At 49.8% G+C, this 18,930-nt stretch overlaps 2 protein-coding genes across 4 annotated transcripts in view; both read right to left on the bottom strand.

Moving 5' to 3' along the window:
• Positions 1-18,930, bottom strand: part of LOC137535552 (zinc finger protein 268-like) — a 166,549-nt gene that overhangs the window by 92,663 nt on the left and 54,956 nt on the right. The window contains exon 1 of one of the 3 annotated variants that reach the window (XM_068257384.1): positions 574-870. The exons of the other annotated variants lie outside the window; for them this stretch is intronic. Coding sequence (XP_068113485.1) covers positions 574-859 — 286 coding nt within the window. The 5' untranslated portion in view covers positions 860-870. Of the gene's footprint in view, positions 1-573; positions 871-18,930 lie in introns of those variants that run through there. 3 annotated transcript variants of the gene reach the window in all.
• LOC137535892 (uncharacterized) overlaps positions 870-18,930 on the bottom strand; it is a 102,843-nt gene continuing 84,782 nt past the window's right edge. Inside the window, exons 3-7 of the mRNA XM_068257768.1 lie at positions 2,282-2,407; positions 2,073-2,196; positions 1,723-1,820; positions 925-1,609; positions 870-886 (exon numbers count right to left, since the gene is read on the bottom strand). Coding sequence (XP_068113869.1) covers positions 870-886; positions 925-1,609; positions 1,723-1,820; positions 2,073-2,196; positions 2,282-2,407 — 1,050 coding nt within the window. The remainder of the gene's footprint in view (positions 887-924; positions 1,610-1,722; positions 1,821-2,072; positions 2,197-2,281; positions 2,408-18,930) is intronic.

The following is an 18,930-nucleotide window of genomic DNA, read 5'->3' as shown; positions in this document are numbered from 1 at the left end:
CCATTCCCATTTTATTATGGTGTATCCATATAAATGGCCCATCCTGAATATATTATATATGGTCACTCCCCCTGTACTGAGGTGTGGGTATTACTAATTATTAAGGTGGTGGTAGAGTCAGGCAGTATATTTAATTTTTGTATGTGCACCTCAGCTGTGTCAGACACAGGAAGAGCTGAGACACAGGCGATTCCCCATAGATCTAAGCAACCAGAGATCACACTAAGGTGGCTGAACAATGACACAAGGGCATCAGCGCTGGAAGTAAATTAGCAGAAATGTAACACTATTAGGTAATCAGTGCTGCTGACACCAGCAAGCAGCCCCTGCTAAAGTGTCAGAGGAAAGGAGGGCAGCCCAGTGTGAGAGAATAAAGAGACCTTTCCCTTCCCCAGGGTGTCTGTACTGCTATTGTTAGTAAGCGGTCACCCAACACTGTCATGAATGATAGTTATAGATGGCAAAAATCTAACATGAGCACATAGCATAACCCCTAATATGGCCAGTCTGTGATCAGTGACATACCAGCAATACAGATACACATTTATTCTATATACACTGCTGATTACTCACCTGTTCTGCCCTCTGTAACATTGTCCTCCTCTTTACTTGTCCTCATCATGTCACCCTCCTCCATAGACTGCTGATCACTCCTCACATATGTCTCTTCTTCTTCCTCTTTACATGTCCTCATCATGTCACCCTTCTCCATAGACTGCTGATCACTCCTCACATATGTCTCCTCTTCTTCCTCTTTACATGTCCTCATCAGGTCACCCTTCTCCATAGACTGCTGATCACTCCTCACATACGTCTCTTCTTCCTCTTTACTTGTCCTCATCATGTCTCCCTCCTCCATAGACTGCTGATCACTCCTCACATACGTCTCTTCTTCTTCCTCTTTACATGTCCTCATCATGTCACCCTCCTCCATAGACTGCTGATCACTCCTCACATACGTCTCTTCTTCTTCCTCTTTACTTTTCCTCATCATGTCTCTCCCCTCCATAGACTGCTGATCACTCCTCGCATACGTCTCTTCTTCCTCTTTACATGTCCTCATCATGTCACCCTCCTCCATAGACTGCTGATCACTCCTCACATACGTCTCTTCTTCTTCCTCTTTACTTGTCCTCATCATGTCTCCCTCCTCCATAGACTGCTGATCACTCCTCACATATGTCTCTTCTTCCTCCTCTTTACTTGTCCTCATCATGTCACCCTCCTCCATAGACTGCTGATCACTCCTCACATACGTCTCCTCTTCTTCCTCTTTACTTGTCCTCATCATGTCACCCTCCTGTGTAGACTGCTGATCACTCCTCACATATGTCTCTTCTTCTTCCTCTTTACTTGTCCTCATCATGTCACCCTCCTCCATAGACTGCTGATCACTCCTCACATACGTCTCCTCTTCTTCCTCTTTACTTGTCCTCATCATGTCACCCTCCTGTGTAGACTGCTGATCACTCCTCACATACGTCTCTTCTTCTTCCTCTTTACATGTCCTCATCATGTCTCCCTCCTCCATAGACTGCTGATCACTCCTCACATATGTCTCTTCTTCTTCCTCTTTCACCACATTATTTCCTTGTATAAGTTCTCCATCCTAAGTGCACAAAGTGAGAGATAATGTACAATGTAAAACACAGATAACAGCATACTCAGGAGAAAAGAATGTGTCATGGTTTGTAGTCTCTGGGGACCCTCAGCCCCACCTACCTGATAATGCCGGGGGATGGTGTGATCTTCCTGTAGACACTGCAGGGAACAAAGAGGACCTGTACATCTCTCTGGTGGGGATCTGTTACTGGATACATCTGTAGGAAACACACACACTGACTGAATACATTGTCTCTATGTGATTATCAGATGATGGGGGATCTAGGTGGGCAATCCTGGGAATAAAGAGGACCTGTACATCTCTCTGGTGGGTCTCTGTTACAGGATACAACTGTAGGAAACACACACACTGACTGAATACATTGTCTCTATGTGTTTATTAGATGATATTTGTGAGTGGGGGGAAGGGTCTGCACTCTTCTTTACAAAACATGAAAGTCTCCTCTTACCGGTTGATGTGAAGGGAGGCATATTCTCCATCATGGTGTCCTTGTAGAGGTCCTGGTGTCCTTCTATATACTGGCATCCCCCCATGGAGGAACAGAAAGCAACATCCTGACACCTTTCAGGAACCTGACACATACAAAGATACAGTCACCACCCAGACACACCCCTTGCTGTTACTGCATAATATCCCATAATTCCCAGCCCCGCTCACCTCTCCTATCAGCAGCTCCATCATCTTCCTGGTGATTTCCAGAATCTTCTCCTTATTGTGTCTCCCAGAGTGAGGTGGGGGCACAGTGATGGTCACGTGATCACCAGACTTCACTGGAGGAAAACTCTGTATAGAAAGACCAACAATAACGTCACATGATCTCCCAGAATCCTCCTCACCTCACCAGTCAGCTGTGTAAGGGCCGGGAAAAGGTTACCCAGCACTAGAGGTGGAGCGTTCAAAGTGCCCCCCTCCGGTTGTGTAGTCCCCCCTCCCCCCAGTGTAGGTAGCAGATGGAGCCCCAGTATTACAGGAAAACTCATTTATAAAAATATTTAATTTGAACCTGTGAGGGATGTTCATAAATGATTTCTCCTTTGTGGGTGGGGAGTGGCAGCATTAAAGTTACTTAGAAGAAGACAGCAGCGCTAAACCTGCACATTAATCAAAAAAATCCAATTTAGTGGACATGCTGTCAGGGCTGTGAGTCGGTACAAAAATCCACTGACTCCTCAGTTTAGGATTCCACCGACTCCGACTCCTCTAATTTGCATATTACAATCTTGTTGATTGAAAGTATGTAACATGAAATTTGTCTCTTAACTGCCAACGCTTAGGAATTTTAAAAGACAACTGAAGTGAGAAGGATATGGAGACTGCCATATTTATTCCCTTTAGTCATAGACTAAAACTAGTCCTTGGTAAGAGTACTTGTAAAAGGTACAGACCGGAACAAAGAACATCTATCAGGCCCTAGGCAATGTGACTGTGGGAACATGTAAGAGTGATGTGCAGGTACTCTGCAGGGGAATGAGGAGATTCTTCCTCTATTACACATTCTTCATGCACAATCTGAACAAGGTTTATGGGTGACAGACAACACCTCTGTGTTCAATGTGCACAACATTCTCATTGGATTCCCTGCAGCTCTGTGGAGAGTGCATATGTAGAGTATAGTACTACTGTGTAACAAAGTAAACCCGAGACAGATGAAATTAAAGTTTTATACATACCTGGGGCTTCCTCCACCCCCCTTCAGGCTAATCAGTCCCTCGCTGTCATCCTCCTCCACCTGGATCTTCTGCTATGAGTCCAGGTACTTGAGCCAGTCTGGCGTAGTGCGCATGCACACACTCCGCCGCCAGGAGCATACTACACCTGCGCAGCACTATTGCGCAGGTGCAGAACGCTCCTGGCTGTGGAAGCGGCATGCGGCCGGACTGCGCTGACTGGCAGAATTACCAGGACTCATAGCAGAAGATCCAGGTGGTGGAGGAGGACAACGAGGGACTGATTATCCTGAAGGGGGCTGGAGGAAGCCCCAGGTATGTATAAAACTTTTCTTTTCATCCTTCTCAGGTACCCTTTAATTCGCAGTCACCAAACCAAATTTTAACAACATATCAAATTATTTGATTTCATCAGCAAAGGGAGTGCATACATTTGCATAAACCAGCATCAACGCAGAATTATTTCCATCTCATTGGCCATCTCTATTAGTAACACGGCTACACATCTGGCTTTATACTTACAGCATAGATGTTATTTAGTATATATATATATATATATAAGAGATTCCTGTGTACACATCATATATACTGTACAGTCACAATCAGATATGTATATCTGACTTTAAAAATACAGGGACTGCTTTATTGAAGCAGGACAAGTAACTAATTTTGATTGGTTTATCTCATTTTTGTGGACTAAGCACAGCTATTACCGTATGTATAAATTATTTATGACTTTTATCTGAGAAATAGAACATTTTATCATATTTTCCATTTTAATTACAGTTTAAATTCATTAGGAGTCGGAGCATTTTTCCCGACTCCGACTCCAGGCACCCAAAATTGCCCCGACTCCGACTCTACGACTCCACAGCCCTGCATGCTGTGGGTTTTCAGCAGCACCGATATATAAGGCAGCATGGTGGCGTAGTGGTTAGCTGTCTCGCCTTGCATCACTGGGTCCCCAATCCCAGCCAAGGCACTATCTGCATGGAGTTTGTATGTTCTCCCCATGTCTGTGTGGGTTTCCTCCGTGCACTCAGTTTTCCTCCCACGGGTCAAAAACAACAAGTTAACTGTCTCCCCCCTAAATTGCCCCCAGACTATGATACATACATAGACTACAGACATATGTCTCTGGTAGGGATTAGATAGTGAGCACCTCTGAGGGACAAGACAATATGTACTCTGGACAGCGCTGCGGAAGATGTTGGCGCTATATAAATAGTAAATAATAATAAGAAGAAGACAGAATGTAGTGGTGGGTTTAGTAAATGCAGCACCGTTCAATATCCGTCCTGTGTACCTGCAATAAACAGGCTCAAGATAGCGCATTTACATGGAACTTAATTGCCACCTCCAACCACCGTGTCTTTCAATATTACAAAACCTTGCTGAGCTCTGTGATTGTGAGCAAACCTTGCACCCCCCTTATACACAATGCTCAGCAGATATACAGCCAGTCAGGTGTTACAGCATCTACTTGTACCCAAACTGGACTGCAGGCTGGTGAAGATCACATCAGAAAATCAGAGACACACTCAGAAGCATTCAGAGTTTAACAGCATGTAAAAGTATGTGTGGTCATCAGAGCTGGTCTCCTGCAGTATGTGCGGTCATCAGGCCTGGTCTCCTGCAGTATGTGCGGTCATCAGGCCTGGTCTCCTGCAGTAGGTGTGGTCATCAGGCCTGGTCTCTTGCAGTATGTGTGGTCATCAGGCCTGGTCTCCTGCAGTGTCATACATTACCCTGCAGTGTGTGTGGTCATCAGGTCTGGTCTCCTGCAGTATGTGTGGTCATCAGGCCTGGTCTCCTGCAGTATGTGTGTTTATCAGGCCTGGTCTCCTGCAGTATGCGTGGTCATCAAGCCTGGTCTCCTGTAGTGTGTGTGGTCATCAGGCCTGGTCTCCTGCAGCGTTGTACATTCACCTGCAGTATGTGTGGTCATCAGACCTGGACTCCTGCAGTATTTGTAGTCATCAGGCCTGGTCTCTTGCAGCGCCATACATTACCCTGCAGTATGTGTGGTCATCAGGCCTGGTCTCCTGTACAGTCATACATTACCCTGCAGTATGTGTGGTCATCAGGCCTGGTCTCCTGCAGTATGTGTGGTCATCAGGCCTGGTCTCTTGCAGCGCCATACATTACCCTGCAGTATATTTGGTAATCAGGTCTGGTCTCCTGCAGCATCATACATTACCCTGCAGTATGTGTGGTCATCAGGCCTGGTCTCCTGCAGTATGTCTGGTCATCAGGCCTGGTCTCTTGCAGCGCCATACATTACCCTGCAGTATGTGTGGTCATCAGGCCTGGTCTCCTGCAGTATGTGTGGTCATCAGGCCTGGTCTCCTGCAGCATCATACATTACCCTGCAGTACGTGTGGTCATCAGGCCCGGTCTCCTGCAGTATGTGTGGTCATCAGGCCTAGTCACCTGCAGCATTCCACATTAACCTGCAGTATGTGTGGTCATCAGACCTGGTCTGCTGCAGCATCATACATTACCCTGCAGTATGTGTGGTCATCAGGCCTGGTCTACTGCAGCGTCATACATTACCCTGCAGTACGTGTGGTCATCAGGCCTGGTCTCCTGCAGTATGTGTGGTCATCAGGCCTAGTCACCTGCAGCATTCCACATTAACCTGCAGTATGTGTGGCCATCAGGCCTGGTCTCCTGCAGCATTCCACATTAACCTGCAGAATATGTGGCCATCAGGCCTGGTCTCCTGTAGTATGTGTGGTCATCAGGCCAGGTCTACTGCAGCGTCATAACTTACCCTGCAATATGTGTGGTCATCAGGTCTGGTTTCCTGCAGCCGAACACAGTGAATCCAGCGCAGGAGACTTGGGCGCAGCCGGCGCCACCATAGGCCATAATAGGAATTACAGCTATAGAAGCACAAAGTAAGTAACTTCGGTGCCAGAAAACGGAGCTGAAGTTACTTTTAAAACACAATAATTCGGCCTCTAGCAATTGCTGGAAGCCCAACTATTTCATTCTCCTCCATCCATGGCGGCCTGGAGGGGGAATAGCATTTAACACGGCCAGGAACTTTTGCAGCAGCAGGATCAGTCATATACCGGCTGTATCCTGCACCCATGTCTCCCGGCGCCGATTCCTCTCGTACGCCCTGCAGCATCCCACAGTAGCCTGCAGTATGTGTGGTCATCAGGCCTGGTCTCCTGCAGTATGTGTGGCCATGAGGCCTGGTGTCCTGTAGCATCCCACATTACCCTGAAGTATGTGTGGTCATCAGGCCTGACCTCCTGCAGTATGTGTGGTATTCAGGCCTGGTCTCCTGCAGTATGTGCGGTCATCAGGCCTGACCTCCTGCAGCATCATACATTAACCTGCAGTATGTGTGGTCATCAGGCCTGGTCTCCTGCAGCATCATACACTACCCTGCAGTATGTGTGGTCATCAGGCCTGGTCTCCTGCAGCGTCATATATTACCCTGCAGTATGTGTGGTCATCAGGCCTGGTCTCCTGCAGCGTCATATATTACCCTGCAGTATGTGTGGTCATCAGGCCTGGTCTCCTGCATCGTCATAAGTGGTCATCAGGCCTGGTCTCCTGCAGCGTCATATATTACCCTGCAGTATGTGTGGTCATCAGGCCTGGTCTCCTGCAGCATCATACACTACCCTGCAGTATGTGTGGTCATCAGGCCTGGTCTCCTGCAGCGTCATATATTACCCTGCAGTATGTGTGGTCATCAGGCCTGGTCTCCTGCAGCGTCATATATTACCCTGCAGTATGTGAGGTCATCAGGTCTGGTCTCCTGCAGTATGTGTGGCCATGAGGCCTGGTGTCCTGTAGCATCCCACATTACCCTGAAGTATGTGTGGTCATCAGGCCTGACCTCCTGCAGTATGTGTGGTATTCAGGCCTGGTCTCCTGCAGTATGTGCGGTCATCAGGCCTGACCTCCTGCAGCATCATACATTAACCTGCAGTATGTGTGGTCATCAGGCCTAGTCTCCTGCAGCATCATACACTACCCTGCAGTATGTGTGGTCATCAGGCCTGGTCTCCTGCAGCGTCATATATTACCCTGCAGTATGTGTGGTCATCAGGCCTGGTCTCCTGCAGCGTCATATATTACCCTGCAGTATGTGTGGTCATCAGGCCTGGTCTCCTGCATCGTCATAAGTGGTCATCAGGCCTGGTCTCCTGCAGCGTCATATATTACCCTGCAGTATGTGTGGTCATCAGGCCTGGTCTCCTGCAGCGTCATATATTACCCTGCAGTATGTGTGGTCATCAGGCCTGGTCTCCTGCAGCGTCATATATTACCCTGCAGTATGTGTGGTCATCAGGCCTGGTCTCCTGCAGCGTCATATATTACCCTGCAGTATGTGCGGTCATCAGGCCTGGTCTCCTGCATCGTCATACGTGGTCATCAGGCCTGGTCTCTGCGGCGTCATATATTACCCTGCAGTATGTGTGGTCATCAGGCCTGGTCTCCTGCAGTATATGTGGTCATCAGGCCTGGTCTCCTGCAGTATGTGTGGCCATCAGGCCTGGTCTCCTGCAGCATCATACATTAACCTGCAGTATGTGTGGTCATCAGGCCTGGTCTCCTGCAGCATCATACATTACCCGGCAGTATGTGTGGTCATCAGGCCTGGTCTCCTGCAGCGTCATATTACCCTGCAGTATGTAAGGTCATCAGGCCTGGTCTCCTGCATCGTCATACGTTACCCAGCAGTATATGTGGCCATCAGGCCTGGTCTCCTGCAGCATCATACATTAACCTGCAGTATGTGTGGTCATCAGGCCTGGTCTCTGCAGCATCATATATTACCCTGCAGTATGTGTGGTCATCAGGCCTGGTCTACTGCAGCATCCCACATTACCATGCAGTATGTGTGGTCATCAGGCCTGGTCTCCTGCAGTATGTGTGGTAATCAGGCCTGGTCTCTTGCAGCGTCATACATTACCCTGCAGTATGTGTGGTCATCAGCTCCTCCCCCACCATGTAAAACCATGCTCTGATCTAGCCAGATCAGCCCCCAGGTATCAGGCAGCCCCCTCCCCAAGTTACATAGCCAGATCTGCCCCCAGGTATCAGGCAGCCCCCTCCCCAAGTTACATAGCCAGATCAGCCCCCAGGTATCAGGCAGCCCCCTCCCCAAGTTACATAGCCAGATCAGCCCCCAAGTATCAGGCAGCCCCCTCCCCAAGTTACATAGCCAGATCTGCCCCCAGGTATCAGACAGCACCTCCCCAAGTTACATAGCCAGATCAGCCCCAAGTATCATGCAGCCCCTCCCCAAGTTACATAGCCAGATCAGCCCCCAAGTATCAGACCGCCCCCTCCCCAAGTTACATAGCCAGATCAGCCCCAAGTATCAGGCAGCCCCTCCCCAAGTTACATAGCCAGATCAGCCCCAAGTATCAGACAGCCCCTCCCCAAGTTACATAGCCAGATCAGCCCCAAGTATCAGACAGCCCTTTCCCCAAGTTACATAGCCAGATCGATAGATTGGATACCCATACTATCAGGCAGCCCCTCCCCAAGTTAATATCTAAAGAAGCCAACCTTCCCTTTTAAGGTAGCCCCCTCTTCAAGTTAATTAGCCAAATGAGACCCCAGTATTAGCCAACCTTCCTTCTCAGTTTAGATAGCCAGATCAGCCCCAATATAAGCAATAGTGATGTCGCAAACATCAAATTTTCAGTTTGCGAACGCAGATTTACCGCAAACATTCATGAACCAGTGAACTGCGCGAACTGCCATAGACTTAAATTGGCAGGGGAATTCTAAAACCTACAGGGACTGTTTCTGACCACAAAAATGATGGAAAAGTTGTTTCAAGGGGCCTTACACCTGGAGGGTGGCATGCCGGAGGGGGATCCATGGCAAAAGTCCCACCAAACATTACGTAGTTGATGCAGAGTCGTGTTTTAATCTCTAAAGGGCAGAAATCACATTACATTCTTAAATGTATGGAATAAAGCGCTTTAAAATGTCCGGCGTGTGTAGACATCGATCAGGTAGTGTAAGGGTTAGGCCCGCGTCACACTGACAGACGAAACGTTGTGTTTTCAGCACCGCAAACAACTGCAAAGAGCATTAATGATTACCTCAGGTGAGCCAATCATTGTTTTTACTAGTTGTCACCCTCAGGACATAAATGTTAGTCTTCTCTGTGGTAATATTTGTGTGGTGGTGTGTAGTGGTCGCCGTGCTTGTGCGCACGTTCATGGGAGTGCAGGCGATGGCGGTTATCCAGCCCCTATACGCAGGTCAGGTGACAGATGGGTTAATAGTATCTGCAATAACCACTTTATAAATGTAGGCCCTGCCTGTGAGGCCTTATACGGGGCAGTAGTGGATACTAGATGCCAGTAGTGGTTCTGGACTCTCAGCTGTTTTATTTGTTTGGAAACTGAGTGTCACTTCATGCAGGTCAGGTGACTGATGGGTTTATACTATCTACAACTATCACGTCACAATATAGGCCCTATAGGGGGGGCAGTAGTGGATACTAGAGGATAGTGGTGGTGAAGGATTATTGGGTTATCTATTATTATTATTTCCTATTTATATAGTGCCGACATCTTCTGCAGCGCTGTACAGAGTATATTGTCTTGTCACTAACTGTCCCTCGGAGGAGCTCACAATCTAATCCTACCATAGTCATATGTCTATGTATGTATCATCTAGTGCATGTATCATAGTCCAGGGACAATTGTTTTAGAGGGAAGCCAATTAACTTAGCTTTATGTTTTTGGGATGTTGGAGGAAACCGGGTTGCCTGGAGGAAACCCATACAGACACGGGGAGAACATAAAAACTCCGAGCAAATGTTGACCTGGCTGGGATTCAAACTGGGGACCCAGCGCTGCAAGGTGAGAGTGCTAACCACTACGCCATTAGTAGTCGGTGCACTACTAGGACCAGCAGACCGGTTTCCAATGGCCAACGTGTGCACTGGACACAGGGACTGCAATATAACAATAGCAATAAAAACAATAAAACAGCACTTATCAAGGCTATTATGCAAGGTACTGTACCACCAGCTGCAGTGTGCACACCTGTGCCCAACAGCTAAAGTCAGTGCACTGGACAGTCAGACACACAGAACTGCAATATAACAATAGCAAGAAAACCAATGTATCAGCCTTTATAAGGGCTGTTGGGTGTTCAGGACGCTGTACTAGCAGCAAGAAACTCCACTGGGGACATAGAACAGAGGCCTAACTAACGCTTTCCCTATTAGCAGCACAGCTCTCTCCCTACACTCCTTCACAGCAGCCAAAGACAGAGAGTAACATGGCTGCTGTGCTGGCGTTATTATAGAGGGGGTGGTCCAGGAGAGAATGCTAGCAAATTGGCTGCCATGTGCCTGCTGACTCTGGGGTGAGGAGTCAAAATCTGACCCCTCATGATGATGATGTATAGGGGGCGGGTCAAACGCGTTGTTCACCAGGAACTGTCCACAGGTGAACAGTTTGGGCCATCTCTATTAGGAAGACCACTCCCCAAGTTAGATAGCCAAATGAAGCCTCCCCCCAGTATATGGCAACCGCATCCTCAGTTTAGCTAGCCAAATGTCCCCCAGTATTAGGCAGCACCCTCCCCCAAGTTAGATAATCAGATCAGCCTCCAGTATTAGGTAGCCCCACTCTCCAGTATAGATAGTCAGTTATGCCCCCATTATATTTCAGCCCCACCCCAGTATGGATAGACAGATGTGTCCCTAGTATTAGGTAGCCCCCCTCCCCAGGATAAAAACGCAGATTAGCCCGCAGTATTAAGCAGCCCCAACCCATGATAGATAACCAGATGAGCCCCCAGTATTAACCACCTGAGCGGTCTGGACGAGCTAAGCTCGTCCAACACCGCCGGAGGCTGCCGCTCAGGCCCTGCTGGGCCGATTTTGATGAAATAAAAAGCAGCACACGCAGCTGGCACTTTGCCAGCCGCGTGTGCTGCCTGATCGCCGCCGCTCTGCGGCGATCTGCCACGAGCAGCGGCGAAAGAGGGTCCCCCCAGCCGCCTGAGCCCTGCGCAGCCGGAACAAATAGTTCCGGCCAGCGCTAAGGGCTGGATCGGAGGCGGCAGACGTCAGGACGTCGGCTGACGTCCATGACGTCACTCCGCTCGTCGCCATGGCGACGAGGAAAGCCAAACAAGGAAGGCTCCTCATTGCAGCCTTCCTTGTTACTTATGCTTGCCGGAGGCGATCGGAAGAACGCCTCCGGAGCGCCCTCTAGTGGGCTTTCATGCAGCCAACTTTCAGTTGGCTGCATGGAATAGTTTTTTTTTAATTTAAAAAAACCCTCCCGCAGCCGCCCTGGCGATTTTATCAGAACGCCAGGGTGGTTAAGCAGCTCTTTCCCAATGTTAGCTAGCCAGATCAGCCCCCAGTATTAGGTAGCCCCCCACCCAGCTTAGATAGCCAGCCACTTCCAGTCTCAGGGCACAGTGCTCATCTATGGAGACCTCAGGGACAGAACAGGCACAGAGAAGGACTATCTGACCTCTGAGGGAAACACATACATACTTGGAGGGGAGAGCTATTACCAGGAACCATTGCAGACAGCAAGAAAAAGCTATGACAAGACAGTAAATAAAAGTGGGAAAACCCTGTTAAACCTGTGCCAGAGCCTCGGCCTATACATAATGAATGGGAGAACCTGGGGTGACTCTCTTGGGAGATTTACTATGAACTCCCAGAAGGGCAGCAGTGTGGTGGACTATGTCATCCCAGACACACAACCCATAAACATCAATGCCCTCATAGTCACCCCTGAAACACACTTGTCAGACCACATCCCATTACTGCTGTACCTGAAATCCACCGATAAATCAACCACACAGTAGCCTTACCAGACCGGTCTCTACAAGCTGCCACCACCCTTCAAATGGCCCAAAAAGTCTGCCAACGAATACACCAACATGACCAACACTGCCAAAATCCAAGAACTGCTGACAAACTTTCATACCAACCTATATGAACCAAACCAACAAGGTGTCAGCCAAGCAGTGAAGGACTTCAGTAACATCTTATATACCATGGCAGTACTCACTGGCCTCAAGCAGACCAACATCCAAGATCCACAAATAAACAGTCCCAAAAATGTTGTGACAGTGAATGCAAGGCTCTATGTAACTCTCTAAGGGCAGCCTCTAACCAAAAGCACAGAGACCCCGATAACCGGGACCTAAGGGAAGCCCACAACCACCTACAGAGGCAATACAAAGACACCCTCAGAGGCAATAAACAGAGCCACATCTCCCACAAACTCCAACAGCTGGAGGACTCCCCCCTCCAGGACAACTCATTCTGGGAGACCTGGAACCATATTGGCAAAAAGCCCCAGAATAGTCCTCTTCATATCCAAAATGGCCACATCTGGCTCCACTACTTCAGGGACCTCTACAAAGACATCCCAGGAAATGCCCAAACCCCGGAACAGAAACAAACAGCTGCAGAACTGAAGGACATGGAGGAGACAATCAAGGACTTCCAAACCCTCTGGATGCACCAATCACGGTGCAGGAAATAAGAGAAAGGATAAAGATGATAAAATGTTTGGCTGTGGTCACACTAGGGACGGTGCTGTCCGCTTTGCACAGCACATTGCTCTGTGCGCTTTGCTAGGTACAGCCTTTTCCATTGTTTCTAATGTAACAAGTTCACATCTATGCGCTTTGTTACTGTCTGAGAAACGTAGCATTGCTTGCATTTCTGTGCATTGTGCTGTAAAGCGCAGAGCGACGCAAGTGAATGGGTGCGCTATTTAAGCACATATAAGCGTATGCAGTTTCACCCCTAATTAAAAAAAAATTTGAAAAGAAAACAAATCTTGATTGACAACCGCTACATCAAATAAGCACACATGCTGAAAAAAGTAGCCCTGCACTTACTCACCTCCCCGGAATCCAGCGCTGCAATTCCCCCTCCGTCCACCAGGGTGGCGCTGAAACCCTGTAGTGAGATTGCCATCTGTCGTCATGACAATGACCTACGATCTCACCAGAGGGATGCAGAGCCTCCAAGGACAGGAAGGAGAGTGGCTCCCGGCATCTGGATCCCGGAGGAGGTGAGTTGAAATGCCCGCTGCATGCAATACTCTGCACAGAGCTCCCGGCAGCTACCACAAGACAGGCTCGGGGTTACCAATCTGAGCTGTGGTTTTCCACCCAAAGCCTGACTCAGGGTTACTGCTAAGGAGGTTATACCTCATCCTGAGTGCAAAGCCCTCATAACAACCACCCACAAGAATAGGGACCAATATGTTCCAGCTAACTACAGAGGAATCTGTGTCAGGAGCACACTGGGGAAACTGTTCAACAGCCTCATCAATAAAAGGCTCCTCTCCTTCCTCACACAGCAGGACGTACTCTGCAAAAGCCAAGCCGGGTTCATGCCAAACCACCGCACCACCAACCACATCCACACACTGCACAGCCTCATCAAGACCCATGTCCACTGCTCACACAGCAAATACACCACACCACCGACCACATCTACACACTGCACAGCACCATCATACCCATGTCCACAGCTCACACGGCAAATACACCACACCACAAACCACATCTACACACTGCACAGCACCATCATACCCATGTCCACAGCTCACACGGCAAATACACCGCACCACCGACCACATCCACACACTGCACAGCCTCATCAAGACCCATGTCCACTGCTCACACGGCAAATACACCACACCACAAACCACATCTACACACTGCACAGCCTCATCAAGACCCATGTCCACAGCTCACACGGCAAATACACCGCACCACCGACCACATCTACACACTGCACAGCCTCATCAAGACCCATGTCCACTGCTCACACGGCAAATACACCACACCACCGACCACATCTACACACTGCACAGCCTCATCAAGACCCATGTCCACTGCTCACACGGCAAATACACCACACCACAAACCACATCTACACACTGCACAGCCTCATCAAGACCCATGTCCACAGCTCACACGGCAAATACACCGCACCACCGACCACATCTACACACTGCACAGCCTCATCAAGACCCATGTCCACTGCTCACACGGCAAATACACCACACCACCGACCACATCTACACACTGCACAGCCTCATCATACCCATGTCCACAGCTCACACGGCAAATACACCACACCACCGACCACATCTACACACTGCACAGCCTCATCAAGACCCATGTCCACTGCTCACACGGCAAATACACCACACCACAAACCACATCTACACACTGCACAGCCTCATCAAGACCCATGTCCACAGCTCGCACGGCAAATACACCGCACCACCGACCACATCTACACACTGCACAGCCTCATCAAGACCCATGTCCACTGCTCACACGGCAAATACACCACACCACCGACCACATCTACACACTGTACAGCACCATCAAGACCCATGTCCACTGCTCACACGGCACATACACCACACCACCGACCACATCTACACACTGTACAGCCTCATCAAGACCCATGTCCACTGCTCACACGGCAAATACACCGCACCACCGACCACATCTACACACTGTACAGCCTCATCAAGACCCATGTCCACTGCTCACACGGCAAATACACCACACCACTGACCACATCTACACACTGCACAGCCTCATCAAGACCCATGTCCACAGCTCACACGGCAAATACACTGCACCACTGACCTCATCTACACACTGCACTGCCTCATCATACCCATGTCCACTGCTCACACGGCAAATACACCACACCACCAACCACATCTACACACTGCACAGCCTCATCAAGACCCATTTCCACAGCTCACACAGCAAATACACCACACCACTGACCACATCTACACACTGCACAGCCTCATCAAGACCCATGTCAACTGCTCACACGGCAAATACACCACACCACCGACCACATCTACACACTGCACAGCCTCATCAAGACCCATGTCCACTGCTCACACGGCAAATACACTGCACCAACGACCACATCTACACACTGCCCAGCCTCATCAAGACCCATGTCCACAGCTCACACGGCAAATACACCACACCACCGACCACATCTCCACACTGTACAGCACCATCAACACCCATGTCCACAGCTTACACAGCAAAATATATGCTTGCTTTGTGGATTTAAAAATGGCTTTTGACTATGTGTGGCACCCAGGCCTTTTCCTAAAACTCCTAGAGAGTGGAAAAGGAGGAAAACCTATGATGTCATCAAGAGTTTAGAAACCAGAAATCAATGCAGTGTGAAAATGGACAGGAAGAGAAGCGCATTCTTCAAGCAGCATGAAGGAGTCAGGCAGGACTGCAGTCTAAGCTCATATACATTAACTGGCTGTAGCCCTAGAGTCCTCCCAGCTCTAGGCCTCCTCCTGCATGACCGTGAGGTGAAGTTCCTGCTGTATGCTGATGACCTCCTGCTGCTCTCCCCAACAGAGAGGGGCCTACAGGATAGCCTGGCAGTACTGGAGAGTTTCTGCACCACATGGACACTGCCCATCAACCCGAAGAAAAAGTGATGGTGTTTCAGAGGAAAAATGTAAATAAAACGTCCACCATCAAGATACATGTCCACAGCTCACACGGCAAATACACCACATCACCGACCACATCTCCACACTGCCAAGCTTCATTAAGACCCATGTCCACAGCTCACATGGCAAATACACAACACCACCGACCACATCTACACACTGCCCAGCCTCATCAAGACCCATGTCCACAGCTCACACGGCAAATACACCACACCACCGACCACATCTACACACTGCACAGCCTCATCAAGACCCATGTCCACAGCTCACACGGCAAATACACCACACCACCGACCACATCTACACACTGCACAGCCTCATCATACCCATGTCCACACCTCACACAGCAAATACACCACACCACCGACCACATCTACACACTGCACAGCCTCATCAAGACCCATGTCCACAGCTCACACGGCAAATACACGACACCACCGACCACATCTACACACTGCACAGCCTCATCATACCCATGTCCACTGCTCACACGGCAAATACACCACACCACCGACCACATCTACACACTGCACAGCCTCATCATACCCATGTCCACTGCTCACACGGCAAATACACCGCACCACCGACCACATCTACACACTGCCCAGCCTCATCATACCCATGTCCACTGCTCACACGGCAAATACACCACACCACCGACCACATCTACACACTGCCCAGCCTCATCAAGACCCATTTCCACAGCTCACACGACAAATACACCGCTCCACTGACCACATCTACACACTGCACAGCCTCATCAAGACCCATGTCCACTGCTCACACGGCAAATACACCACACCACCGACCACATCTACACACTGCACAGCCTCATCAAGACCCATGTCCACTGCTCACATGGCAAATACACCACACCACCGACCACATCTCCACACTGCCCAGCCCCATCCATGTCCACAGCTCACACGGCAAATACACCACACCACCGACCACATCTACACACTGCACAGCCTCAAGACCCATGTCCACAGCTCACACGGCAAATACACCACAACACCGACCACATCTACACACTGCATAGCCTCATCAAGACCCATGTCCACAGCTCACACGGCAAATACACCGCACCACCGACCACATGTACACACTGCCAAGCCTCATCAAGACCCATGTCCACAGCTCACACGGCAAATACACTGCACCACCGACCACATCTCCACACTGCACAGCCTCATCATATCCATGTCCACAGCTCACATGGCAAATACACCGCACCACCGACCACATCTCCACACTGCACTGCCTCATCATATACATGTCCACAGCTCACACAGCAAATACACCGCACCACCGACCACATCTACACACTGCCCGGCCTCATCGTACCCATGTCCACTGCTCACACGGCAAATACATCGCACCATCGACCACATCTCCACACTACACAGCACCATCAACACCCATGTCCACAGCTCACACGACAAATACATCACAACACCGACCACATCTACACACTGCATAGCCTCATCATACCCATGTCCACAGCTCACACGGCAAATACACCGCACCACCGACCACATCTACACACTGCACAGCCTCATCATACCCATGTCCACTGCTCACACGGCAAATACACCGCACCACCGACCACATCCACACACTGCCCAGCCTCATCATACCCATGTCCACAGCTCACACGGCAAATACACCGCACCACCGACCACATCTACACACTGCACAGCCTCATCATACCCATGTCCACACCTCACACAGCAAATACACCACACCACCGACCACATCTACACACTGCACAGCCTCATCAAGACCCATGTCCACAGCTCACACGGCAAATACACCACACCACCGACCACATCTACACACTGCACAGCCTCATCATACCCATGTCCACTGCTCACACGGCAAATACACCACACCACCGACCACATCTACACACTGCACAGCCTCATCATACCCATGTCCACTGCTCACACGGCAAATACACCGCACCACCGACCACATCTACACACTGCCCAGCCTCATCATACCCATGTCCACTGCTCACACGGCAAATACACCACACCACCGACCACATCTACACACTGCCCAGCCTCATCAAGACCCATTTCCACAGCTCACACGACAAATACACCGCTCCACTGACCACATCTACACACTGCACAGCCTCATCAAGACCCATGTCCACTGCTCACACGGCAAATACACCACACCACCGACCACATCTACACACTGCACAGCCTCATCAAGACCCATGTCCACTGCTCACATGGCAAATACACCACACCACCGACCACATCTCCACACTGCCCAGCCCCATCCATGTCCACAGCTCACACGGCAAATACACCACACCACCGACCACATCTACACACTGCACAGCCTCAAGACCCATGTCCACAGCTCACACGGCAAATACACCACAACACCGACCACATCTACACACTGCATAGCCTCATCAAGACCCATGTCCACAGCTCACACGGCAAATACACCGCACCACCGACCACATGTACACACTGCCAAGCCTCATCAAGACCCATGTCCACAGCTCACACGGCAAATACACTGCACCACCGACCACATCTCCACACTGCACAGCCTCATCATATCCATGTCCACAGCTCACATGGCAAATACACCGCACCACCGACCACATCTCCACACTGCACTGCCTCATCATATACATGTCCACAGCTCACACAGCAAATACACCACACCACCGACCACATCTACACACTGCACAGCCTCATCAAGACCCATGTCCACTGCTCACACGGCAAATACATCGCACCATCGACCACATCTCCACACTACACAGCACCATCAACACCCATGTCCACAGCTCACACGACAAATACATCACAACACCGACCACATCTACACACTGCATAGCCTCATCATACCCATGTCCACAGCTCACACGGCAAATACACCGCACCACCGACCACATCTACACACTGCACAGCCTCATCATACCCATGTCCACTGCTCACACGGCAAATACACCGCACCACCGACCACATCCACACACTGCCCAGCCTCATCATACCCATGTCCACAGCTCACACGGCAAATACACCGCACCACCGACCACATCTACACACTGCACTGCCTCATCATACCCATGTCCACAGCTTACACAGCA

The sequence above is a fragment of the Hyperolius riggenbachi genome, chromosome 10 (genome assembly GCF_040937935.1).
Source record: "Hyperolius riggenbachi isolate aHypRig1 chromosome 10, aHypRig1.pri, whole genome shotgun sequence".
Classification (NCBI taxonomy): Eukaryota; Metazoa; Chordata; class Amphibia; order Anura; family Hyperoliidae; genus Hyperolius; species Hyperolius riggenbachi.
This window is presented reverse-complemented; position numbering and strand designations above follow the sequence as displayed.